This window comes from Ochlerotatus camptorhynchus, unplaced genomic scaffold (genome assembly GCF_037179485.1).
Source record: "Ochlerotatus camptorhynchus isolate MF236.1 unplaced genomic scaffold, CSIRO-AGI_Acam_v1.1 ptg000021l, whole genome shotgun sequence".
Taxonomy (NCBI): domain Eukaryota; kingdom Metazoa; phylum Arthropoda; class Insecta; order Diptera; family Culicidae; genus Ochlerotatus; species Ochlerotatus camptorhynchus.
Genome location: NW_027040513.1, coordinates 1,566,787 through 1,579,484, shown reverse-complemented (window position 1 = coordinate 1,579,484; position 12,698 = coordinate 1,566,787). Strand labels below are relative to the sequence as shown.

Below are 12,698 nucleotides of genomic sequence, written 5' to 3'. Positions count from 1 at the left end.
GGACACAGCTGGATAGAGCAGACGCAGAATCTACTTGAAAGTTAAATTTTGTCAGACGAAATTGGGTATAACATCTATTAAGGAACGCACATTTCCATAAGCAGCTTAAAATTGCAACATCTAACAACGTCTAACCTCTCTACGGAACTGAATTTTTATCTCGATTCAACTCAGGAATGTGACAACACCCAGTGAGGGCTGAATTTATAATAGGCTCAAAATCATCGGAATACCCTCTTATTTGCGTTACTTTTGCTCCACTTGCAAAAATACAACAGCAAGCATTAAACAACCACAACTTCGCAACTCTATTTAAAATTTGAAATTTAAAACCAACCTCAAACTTCAACGAGTAATTAAGTTGTTTGAAACTAGCGTAGTCAGCCATGCTTATTAATATGTTTCTGTTATAAAGAAATACTTCCCTGACTTTGAATGAAATTCCCTGACAATCCCTGATTTTCCAGGTCCAAAAAGGAATTCCCTGATATTCCCTGACTCTCTAGGTTTTTCCAGGTAGTCGACACCCTGTCTAGAGACGTATGCAATACCACTAGTAAGTAGGGGAAGAAGGGACATAGTGAACAGGTGGGGCATAGTGCTGTGCTTTAGCCTTGGATTTCTTATGGGTTTGAAACAAATTAATTGGCTAATCATCATTGCAATGAAGCTATTGAACCTGCTACAAATTAAATGAATTAGAAAAATTAGAAATTTATAACTGGAGTGCGGAATTATTCAGGCAAGTACGTAACCACTTTGTTTATATTTATGCAGCACTCATTTTGAAATTACAAACAATGAAACGCGTAACTAATTAAGACTCAATTCACCATTTGATTTACACAAATCCTCCGTTTTATTCCGAATGCGCGGAATCAGACAGTGCGCAGAATTATGGCGGTTTACGGTACGCCAATTGGAAAATTGATTGAATTCACATCAAAAGTTCAATACACCTCACAACAATTTCTATTTTCCTCTGCCGTTCCTCAGATTCTATCGCAGGTAAATCGTTGAACTTGTTCCAAATTTGAATAACGTCCATGTGATCACTTTATGATAAAACAAAATTATGATAAATTTCCTCAATAGAATAACGGCAGCACTGCCTCAATTCAAACGTCTGACGCCAACCAGGTTTGCGACCTGGCTAGAGTAAATACGGTGGGTTTATTGGATAGTCGAGTGTTTCCAGCAGCTGCCGCTAGGAACCGCTTTCGGGTGCAAATTTATCGCGAGCGGGCGAACAAAATGCCTCTTTGGTGTAATTCTAGCAAATTAATTTTGTAACATCTAACTTTACACGTGGTGTTGGGAATCCGGGTAACCGGGGCTAATAATGCTGTAGGAACCGTTTTCCGTTTGATCTGCGTTTCTCCGTGTATGCATATCCTGCGCTTTGTGCCTAATCGTATTTTCTGGTAATTTATGGTCGCAGTTTTACATTTCTTTGCGTTTCATCGCCACGTTCTACTACTACACTGGTTGAGCAATCACTCGTGGTTTTAATGTGTTCTAAAGTCAAGCCCGTCGAGCCCTTCCGTTTGCCGTACAATTAAGGAATGTTGTGTTGGTTTTTCTTCGGTTATATATTCTTATCTGTCACGTGGAGAAACTTATAAAAAAACGAATATTTCCTATTAATTTAGTAGGTTTAGGACTGTTTGCTGGTTCGGTCGTGGTTTCATCTTTGTTTTCTTCTCTGGTGGTTGAGTAATTTGCTTATACTGTTTTTTTTTTTAGAAAATGGATTGTTCTTAGTAAAAAATGGTTGTTATTTCCTATCCTCCAGCTGGACACTTCTTCCAAACATCGTCCGTTGCAGCTTCGATTTGATTTCTTAAATAGTTTCATTTCAGTGTGATTACCATATGAGTGAACTTCGTAAAAAACGATTAGTAATACTTTTTCCATTTCATTCTTATAATTCTATTTCTCGATTAAGCCCTACTAACGGAGAAAAATTCAACGAAAATATACACTTTAGATTGGACCGGCACTGCGATCCGACGACAACAGTACATAGGTATCATTAAACCGACATAAACAAAATCGTTTCATATTTTCATCCTAATAATTTACGACACCTACTTTTTTTTTGTTCATTCAATTAGTTTAGCTAAAATTTGTAGTCTCTGGTTTTATCAGTTTGAAATTTGGCTTCTCGTGAGGGATCTCTCTGGATCTCAATTTGTTTATATCAATTGTAGTTATGCTTCCTTGTTTCAATTTTATTATTATTTTTTTGGTGTAGGCTTTCGCTGAAAAATCGTTCTTCATACTTAACTATAATACCAACACAGTGAATACCACTGGCTTTGCGTTTTAGTACGTTCTCTTTTGTATAGTAAACTAGGTAGCGGAAATGTTGTGATTATCCCCATTTGGTTTTTTGTTATGTTTATTCAGTGATGTTCGGATGATTAACGTTCGATCAATCCAGGATCTGGCCGTTAGTAGAGGTGTGTTTACTGTGCTGTGATAGAGGATGTTGGATTTTTACCAGGAAGCGCCATGCATGCTGCCGTGACAAACAGGGTTTTGTGCGTGAACGACATGCAGACTAATAATAGTCGTTTGTGCAAGTTTAATGAATACATTACAGTCGTTAAGAAAAATCGAATATATTTGTTTGAATTGTTTGAATTTGAATTGAATGAAAGAATCCTGATGATGAAAAAGAGAAGGATTTGAAATGTCCATTTAATTCCACTACCTTCATAGCTTATCCATGACAGATACGCGTATCTGTCAAGGATAAGCAATTAAGGTAGAGGAATTAAATGGAAATAGCTGATCCTTCCCCTATTTCTTTATATTTAATGAAAGCCTAAAAGCCTGGAAAAGGTTTGGTGGTCTATAAAACTTCTGAAACTAAACAAAATCGCAACTATCACTATAAAAAAAACGTCGTGAACGAACCATACTAATGCCACTAACCAACCACATTGATCAGACAGCACTACAGCACAGTAAACATCCGATACAGACCGATCCAGATTCACGTCTGGAAATTTATTACCATTTTCCGCGAAGAGTAATGAATCAGTTCTTTGTTACACAAAAGACGTATATATATAGTAAAAAATTTACGTAATTGTCTAACTAAACGTCAAACGCGCTCGCTCGATCCTTCTACAAATTCAACGCGCACTCGCACACACATGTATACCCAGCTATAATAATAGACACTAAAATTAAATAAAAAGAATGAAATCGAATTATCCGTCCCCCGGTCCGACCGGACTTCCGGGCGACCTGCCCTCCGTCGTAACCCATTTTAAGCCTATACCTATACCTTAGATTCATATCCGCGGTGGCTTGAAGTGATGCAGCATCGAACTGGGTGCCGTTCCGACCGAACTGGGTGCCGCTTGTTGCGGCTGCCCGACCGCCGGTGCCGTCTGTTGTTGACTCGGCTGGCTTTGGTCCATCATGTGCCAATCTCCGTCGCTATCGGCATCTACTGCCATCGCCGGTGGACCACCACTACCGCTGGCACTATCCTCCCCAGCAAGGTCCGCGTCTCCGTCCATCAGGGGCCCACCGCCACCGATGTTGTTCTGTTTGCTGAGCAATTTCTTCTCGTCCAACGATTTCGACGCGTGATCGCGCCATTTCGGATTAATCGGTCCGACCACCAACATCGGACAACCGGAGGCCGACGTTGTCATCGTGGTCCCCGCCAGAACCGACGTCTGTTCAAACGACACCGCTCGCTGCTTTCGGATCCGGATGTGATCCTTGTTGGCAGCACCGCTGTTGCCGAGATTGTTGGCATCGTTGGCACCACTGCCATTGCCGCCACCGCCGCCACCAATAGCGTTGCTGTTACCCTTGGCATTGGAAGTCTTATTCCGGAAGCTGTTGGACCGGGATGAGCCGTTTTCCTTGTTCCGCCGGGACGAGCTCCGATGTACGTGACCATGGCGGGAACCCCGGCGGCTGGGTCGCTTCGCATGGTGGACCGACTCGGCCGACGCACTTAGACCGACGTTTCCCACTTAAAAAATACGTACACACATACACAAGAGGGGGATTTGAGATGAAAAAAGAAAAGGGGTTTCATTTGAGGTGCGGGTCAACGAGATCAAAACTTGGTATTAACAAATTTACAAGACACAGATATATGTAGGTATCAAACACCTGCCACGCGCCAAATATGATACAAATACAAATCTCGAGCAATAGGCCAGTAATATTATGAGGCAAAACACAAAACAACAACAGCGCTACCAAGATGAAAAAAATAACAAAATGGCGAAAACCTCCGGCTAATTTAGGTTAGGTTGTCATCATCGAATCACTTGTACGATTACGCTCACCAGACAGTATGGTGCCACAAGGTGCAAAACAAGGACAAACAGTAGCATAATTACGATTATTAGGACTGACGCGCAACGTGACACGTGGGTTGAGCGTAACACGATGATTAAAACATGGGTGAGAAGGGAAACAAAACAAATCAAAAACGAAAAAGAAAATAGAGAAAGAAAGAGAAAGAAAGAGAGAAATAAAGACAAATAAACACTTTGTACTGAGACGGTAGTACAAACAACGATCGTTGGCTATTTTATTATTGACTATTCATTATTTACATTGTTTCGCTAAATGTTATCGGCCACATGAAGGTCTGAGTTTGTGGTGGTTTTAGTTCATCACAGGATGAATTGTTACACGGTTTTAGTGGAGTTTTGCGAGCAAAAAGTGTTCGTTTGATTTTTTTTTAATTTGGTGTGTATTCGAGCAGTTTCCTATTGTAAATCGCTGTTTCGTTTGTGGTTGTTTGGAAGTGATCTTTGATTAGAATTTAGCTGTTTTCGGCGTAAAGTTCAACATGATTACTCAAACATTTAAACTGTCTGAAAGTTGTGGTGTATGTCTCCGATTGCAACACAACTTTGCCAAAATGCTCATTAGATTTTGCTTTACAGTGTTTGGTCTCCTCTGGACTACCATCCTGGCAATAGATCGTGCATGATCAACATAGAAGATTTGAATTTGGTTGGACATATTCCGATACTACAGACATTTTCCCAGGATTCGATGATGTAGTTGAAAAAATTAGCTGAACTTCATGACGGTTTGGAGAACCTACCATGACAATAGATCGTGCATGATCCACATAGACATTTTGAATTTGTTTGGACATATTCCGATACTACAGGCATTGTCCCAGTCTTGATTGACTTAGTAGAACACATCATGTGAATTCCAGGATGATTTGGAGAACCTAGAACATCTGGTATACATGGCAATGGGTTGTGTATAATCCACAGACACTTTCAGTGGCGTCGCGTAACCTCACTTTTTCCCTGTGCACCAACTTTCAAAACCAGATTTAATGCCATATTCGTACACGAATCGGTTGAAAAATACACTTAATCTTCTAGTTTACTCGATATCTATCTATTGGCAAGCAATATTTTGATATTTGTTTATGTTTTGAGAGTTGGTGCACAGGTAGATTGAGGTTAAGGAAACGCCACTTGACACGTTGAATCTGTTTTCGATACTACGGACATTATCCCAGCCTTGGATGATGTAGTAGATGATTTAGTAGAGCATTGGATGATGTAGTGAATTCCTGGACGCTTTGGAGAACCTAGAACAAATGGTATACTTGGCAATGGGCTATGCATGATCCACACAGCCACTATGAATCTGTTTGGATATATTTCGATAATACAGAAATTGTCCCAGTCTGGTTGATCTAGTAGAATGCATCATCTGAACTCCAAGATAATTTGGAGAACCTAGAACATCTGATATTCATTGGAAGGAGGTCATGTAAGATCCAAACAGACGCAATGAATCTGTTTGGATATATTTCGAACAAGAAATGCATAATCCTGAGCTTTGCAAAGCATCATCAAAGGATCCCTAAATTCCGGAAATGACAACTTTTTCAACGGCACCGGATCCGTTCCTCCGGTAACCTAGCTGATCAGAAAAACCTCAGACCATCGTTGTTGATTATGATTTAATTAGCACACCAGTTTTTGTTTAATAGGAAGGTAGCATGATTTTTACCGCTCCTGACCCAGAAAGAAACCTACCGGAATAAATGCGGCCACAGGGTCCCAAAACAATTTTTCTTTTAACCATATTTAGAAACTTTAATATAAAGTGAACCTACTCCCAAAGTTTCAAAAACATCGGTAAAGTAATACCAACCGGTGGAAACTAACGATTTTAAATTGGCTCACTACTTGACTAGCCTATTGGTCCCAAGCAAATCGATTAACGTACCCCATTCTAGTACTACACTATGTTTGTTTTGGTTCGTTATGAAAGTTTGACAGACAACATGAGGGGTTCGTGGATTTTCCTATGTTTCGAGGGGTGCATCGATTAGCTTGGGACCGAAGAGAGTACCGGAGCTGAGCCAAAAAGTTGAGCACGTTTTTTCGGGACCTTCTAGTCTTAGAGTTATGGAAAAACCAATAACCCCTCATTTTATCTGTCAAACTTTCATAGCGAATCAAAACAAACATTGCGTAGTACTAAAATTTCGACTAGAATAGGGTACGTTAATCGTTTGCTTGGGACCAATAGGCTACTAAAGTGGTGAGCCAATTTAAAATCGTTAGTTTCGTATTGATTGTTGGTAATACTCTGTTAGCAGCTTTTTGATTTTTTTAACAACCCGGTAGATAAGCTAACCATATTTCATTCAATTGTAGGAAGATGTTTCGATTCAGTGTATGAAAGATTTTCAAGATCCAACAACACAGACAAAATATAGGCCTTTTTAATAGAAACTAATAGCGAATTCGTTTATTATCGGGGTTGGAACCAGCTCCAACCCAGTGCGAAACCGATCTTTTTGTCAGTGCGAATCTCAACCTGAGCGGGGTTTTTAAAACAAACGATCAGTCTGACGTTTGTCAGAAAACAAGCAGATCCAATATTGATACCCGATCCAGGTTGGAACTGAATAATAAACGAATTCGCTATAAGCGATCGATTCAACCTCTGGTGGTGAATAGAAGAACGTCACTTTTTCATTTTCCCTGATAAATTGATTGATCTGAGATGCTTCAAAACTTAATCTACAGTTGAAGAATGTAATTCTGTATCGTTTTTGCAAAGATCCTGCTGGTGTTCAGGAATATTTTTGTTGAGAAAAATGGAAAATTAGAAGAGTGCCTTAGTGGTTATGATTACAAATCAGTTGAAGTACAAATCAGTTCATATCAGTGGAAAATCGTACAATAAGACAATAACTGATGGAAATTGGCAAGATGTTCAATGAAAAATGCTTTAATTTGCGTTGTGAAAAATAGTTAGTCTCATGTAAACAAATGGTTTGGTTGACGTTTCTTCTCGAACTCGCGTGGCGCACTCTACGTTGGTGGTGCATTAAAAAGACCTATCACAACAAACGGTTTAGACAAAGCAAGATCCTGGACTATCTATAAGAGCAGTTCTATGTCAAATGCCGAATCGATATGATGCGACCTTCCCGATTTGCATGAAACTTGCCGAAATTGTTTGTTATGGTCAATCATAATTAATAATATTAATAATTTCAGCAAGTGGCACTAATTCGTAGGTGGTTCAAATCACAGACACTGAGGCAAAATAACGTAAGAATTCCACAAAAATCACTTATTTATTTTAGCCACAAGCAGTGATGGAAAAGTTCATCAAAGTTCCCTATGACTCGCGAACTTTTCCCTTGGTGAACTTCGTGAAATATCGTGAACTTTTCCAACACTGGCCACAAGAAATCGGAGTGAATTTCAAAGATTTGCCTCATGAAAAATAATGTCGACAAAAAATCATCAAACTGAGCATACTGGAACCGAACCATGGACGTTGAGGTTACGGGTCCTGTGTCTAGACCACTCTCCTCTGCCAACGCTTGGGAAAATGGAATGGCTAATGGCGTAGAACGGCTAACTCGTGTTAGACGAAAATCTTTAATAAGTTGTGCTTATGAAATTCATATGTGTCGTTCATAAGATGTTCTTTGTCAACAAATGCCCCTCGACGCGTGAGAACCATAATAGAATAGCTGCCATAATAATGCTAGCTTACCACACTGAACGAAAACATCCCCAATACTTCGACTGATTATTGTATTGCTCGAGCCCCTTAACAATATGCTGTCGAATTTCGGACGATTTCCTTATGGTTGATTTCGTCATGAACTGATGAGCCATATGACTGTCCTCCAAATAAAAGATGATATTAATTAGAAAATTGTCTGCAACACATACAGGGCTCCGAGGACAACAATTTAAGGATAGGATCACTTGCAAATGCATTAGATTATGAAACCGACACATAGAATAGCCCTGAACTTGCGGGTAGAGGAAACTTCCTCCACCACGAATAGACAATTTACGGTTTCCACGCTTTACCGATGTTTGTACCACCCCTGATAGCGATGGCTATGCTTCCACCTCGTTTGTCTGCTCAGGGCATCAAATGACGTTCGATAGAATTATTTACATCATCGTTTTGAATGATTTACGTTAAGGGGCTGAACCAATACCAAACGCATTTTAATTTAAGATGACTATCATTCTGCAGAGAGCATTACGCATTCCAACTGAAGGCCTTATCCCTTCTCATAATAATGTTCATCCTGTATTCGAGCGGACAATCATCTGATTCCAATACAACCGCCATCCGGTTGCAGCTATCGTTCGAAAAAGCAATTTCAATGTTTCGATTTGAATGATCGGAGGTTTCATTCGAACAGAGGGCGGTGATTTGGTACAGTGCACTACATTCACCGTGTTTTGAATGAATCGTTATGCTTTGTTTACGTTGTCTATAGTTGTTTTTCTGTTGTAAATATTATTGAAATTGGATTTTATTATCTGGTGCTAATATTTAACGGAAACAATTTGAAAAATAGTTTTAATTTATTCGTTCCTCTTCCGAGTAGGCAGGATGCCTCTTGGAAGCAATACATAGTTAGACAATTAGAATTGTGAATTGTGCTATGGCAAGTTTTAAGCCGATCAAAGTACTCTGCCACCATCAAACCACCAGGGCTCAATATCTGACAGGTATCAGCTTGACAGATGCCAGCGTAGACGTCGGTGACCGACTGAGGGAAGAAGACGACTTCATCATCATTATATGTGTAGAATTGAGGGCGTTAGAAGGAAAGGGGTGTAAGTGACTTTGATCGAGTCTCTTCATCGACTTTCTCTTTCGTTAATAACTCAGCTGCAAACATATTCCTTGATGCGTTTGCTATTCTGGATGCTAGATGAGAACCTCCTTTAACAAACTGTGTGGCAGAAATAGCGCGAAATCTGTTTAAAAAACCGTGGTTATCAAAAGAGAAAGTCGATGAAGAGAATCGAGATCAAAGTCACTTACACCCCTTTCGTTCTAACCCCCTCAAATTGCGATAGCAAGATTGAAATCTTTTTGGAATTGTTTCGTTTTTCAATCATTACAACGTTATATTTTGAACAATTTTACCTAGTGTCTCACTTTCCAACAGGTGCTTTCAAAAATGTGGTATTTTGTTGAACATATTTTTAGTTCTGTGGCTAACGTTTCAGCTCAATTGATCATAAGTTAACAAAGTTACATCATGTCAAAGTTGACCATTTTGTACGAAAATCGGCATGCGCTGCTATTATTATTGAACACAACTTTACATAAGAGTGACTTATGAATTATTTTCGTGTAACACGATGTAGCTATTATGCACCTTTAACCATTTAATTTTCCCTAGAGTTGCAAGACGACTGGTCAACACTTGGGTCCCGTAATCTCAAGTTTGCTCCGTTTTATTATTTTTTGTCAACTTTATTTTCATAAGGCAAATCAATGAAATTCATACCGATTGGTTAGTTGTGGCTAAAATTAATAAGTGGTTCTTATGGAATTCTTACATTCTTTTGACTCAGTGGCAAGATTCAAATGTTCAATAGTAATTTGGGAAGCTGAATAAAATAATCTTCTAGGACATGGAGTAGAAATTGTCTCTTCCGAAAGACTTGTTCCAGTAGCCCAGCCACTGGCAGTGCAACGAATTGAAAACATGGCATTGTTAAGCAAACGTACTCAAATGTACCGTCAAAACCACTACGCTGGAGTCGCCCGAATTTAAGCTAAATCTGCATGCAGAAGGCTGCCGAAGCTAAATCATGGATGATGACACCGCTTCGTGTTTTGATTCCAGCGATTACAGTCAGCTTCGCTCGGTGCTGTGGGTTCATACATGCATAGATGTTGGTGCGTGTAGGGGAAATGCTCCTATAGTGGCGGTACGTTAGAAGCGTTAGGTTCCTATAGTTGTGTATGGAGTCTCCATACACAACTATAGGAACCTAACGCTTCTAACGTACCGCAACTATAGGAGCGTTTACCCTATGTGTTTTCTCTCGAGATTTTTTCAACGCTGCAGTTCAATGTTATCCCGTCGCCAAGAGCACTGGCGTTGTTTTATGTCTCTACAATTTCGAAAGAGTGAAGGGGCAAAAATGACAACTGTATTAAAATCGAATAGTTCGTCATTTCTCAATAGTGATGGAGTAATACGACATACACTAAACTAAGGACACTGGGACAATAGATCAAATAACAGGTCGTAGTTGATTTATGTCCCGAACAGAGGAAACAAATTAATTTCCAGCGGAACCCATTTTTGATTACGGACGCAATCCACTTAGTCTCTGGAGAAGTTTTTCAGCTCCTTTGGATTTTGGAGAATATCTGATAGCCTTGTAAGAAAAGGCACGGTATTACCAAGTCTGAGGCGGCGGGTTAGATTCCCGGTCTGGTGTAGAACATCTTTCGAGTTGAAAATGTTCTCTACTGCCCTGGCCATGTGTCTTTCGACTTCCACGGGCTTCCAACAGGAATTCCTTCTAACTTTTCCTCGAAGTATTTTCCAACTTCCTTTGGAAATTTCTGTCACCACAACCCGGAGGGAGGTTGCTATCGGCTTCTCTTGAGGGGTTCATCTGATTTCCCCGGAAGCTCCTTCCGAGTTCACCAGGAAGCTTCTTCTGACTTCGCACGAATGTTTCTTCGGTTTCTAGGTTCATCCAATTTTATTCGAAAATCTCATGCAACGTTCCTACAAGAAACATCCGACGTCTGTGTCTTTTGACATCCCCGAATTTTTCTAACACTCCCGATCATAACTTTGGGATCACCCTTTAAAAAATATGTTAATGTTTTTTGCTCATGCGACCAAACGTATCTCGATGGGTATAGACTAAGGGTTCTACTTCTACTTTCATTTCAAAATTTGACCGACCAAATTCTGAGAAAATTAGTCATGAATATTCAGTATGAATTTAGAATATTTTGTAACATTAGGATAAATTTTAGAATACAAAAATTACAAAATGTATTAAAGCAGCTACTTAGGAACTAAATTTTAGTCAATACCTTTCAAATGACCTATAAAGATCGAAAATCGGTCGTAAAAATGCAGAGGTATGAGCAAAAAACAATTACATGTTTTTTAAAGGGTGACCCTATCAGAGTCAGGGTAACTTCCACTCACTTGCTATAAAAAAATATTTTTCCTAATTATGAAAACATTAGATGTTATAATGATAATTAAAGTTACAAGAAGAGGTCGTGAAGTATGTGTTTGACACCTGTCAATATTGCTTTCAGTGCGTCACAATCAGTGAATTAACGATTCGTGAGCGCTCACTCAGAGTGAACGCTCGCGAATCATAAGATTGCAGATTGTAATGCTCTGAAAGCGAAATTGACAGGTTTTATGAGTCAAACACATACTTTACACCCTCTTCTTGTTATTTACAAGTACAACATTATATCATCGAATGATTCCATAATTCCGAAAAACATTGTTTTATAGCAACCTTGATCAGGGTATCATAAAAATGATCAAAGTTTCCCCGGGAATTGCTTTCGACTCTTCCCGAATAGATTCTTTCTTCCCGCTAGTTTATCAAATAAATGAATTTCCCGGATGCAACTTGTTTATAGTATGGCTTCTGTACCCAGAAAAAGTGCTTCCCGGGAAACCAGGGAAACGGGAAATGTGAATTTTGTAAAATTTCCCAGATATGGTTTCCCGGGATGTCCCGGGTAGGAAGCACTATTCTCACTCTCTAGTACCGTTTTACCAATTAGCTGGAAACTTAAAGCATATTCAAGTTTCAAAATTGACAACGATTTAACAGGTTATCAGAACATCAGAATTGTACCGGCATTTCATTTACTAAAAATTAAAACATGTTAACGATGATAACCCATATGCCGCGGACAAACTTGGGTGACCAAGTATGAGCATGAGCATTATTTGTATAATAAACTACAAGCACATCTATTGGTTACACATGTATAGTTTGTGTATAGTTGTTGTATAGTGCTCATAATTATTATACAAATAATGCTCATGTTTATTGACAAATCCAAGTTTATGCCGGCCACCGCGGCGCTGTAATCGTAGCGGTGATGAACTTGAGATCATCTGTCAAACTGCATATATTTTCAAGTTTGTGATAAGAAAACTATGTTTTACGTGTTATTGTAATTACTTTATTCGATAACAGAAAGCAAATATGAACAGAAAAGTGCCGCCGGTAAGAATGGTAAGTAAATCCTAATTTTTAAATGCAAAATTATTCTTCAAAATGAAAAATATGTTGCTCCCAGCAAAACATCAACAAATAATGTTAACAATATTTTTACAGGATTCAAACTGAGAATGCAATCCTGCAGGATCA

General features: G+C 39.2%; 1 protein-coding gene across 3 annotated transcripts in view; it reads right to left on the bottom strand.

Moving 5' to 3' along the window:
• Window positions 1-229: 229 nt before the first annotated feature.
• Window positions 230-12,698, bottom strand: part of RhoGAP71E (Rho GTPase activating protein at 71E) — a 156,097-nt gene continuing 143,628 nt past the window's right edge. Inside the window, exon 9 of one of the 3 annotated variants that reach the window (XM_065225231.1) lies at window positions 230-4,006. In XM_065225231.1, coding sequence (XP_065081303.1) covers window positions 3,309-4,006 — 698 coding nt within the window. In that variant the 3' untranslated portion in view covers window positions 230-3,308. Of the gene's footprint in view, window positions 4,007-4,089; window positions 4,394-12,698 lie in introns of those variants that run through there. The other 2 variants (XM_065225248.1, XM_065225240.1) reach the window with 2 other exon arrangements.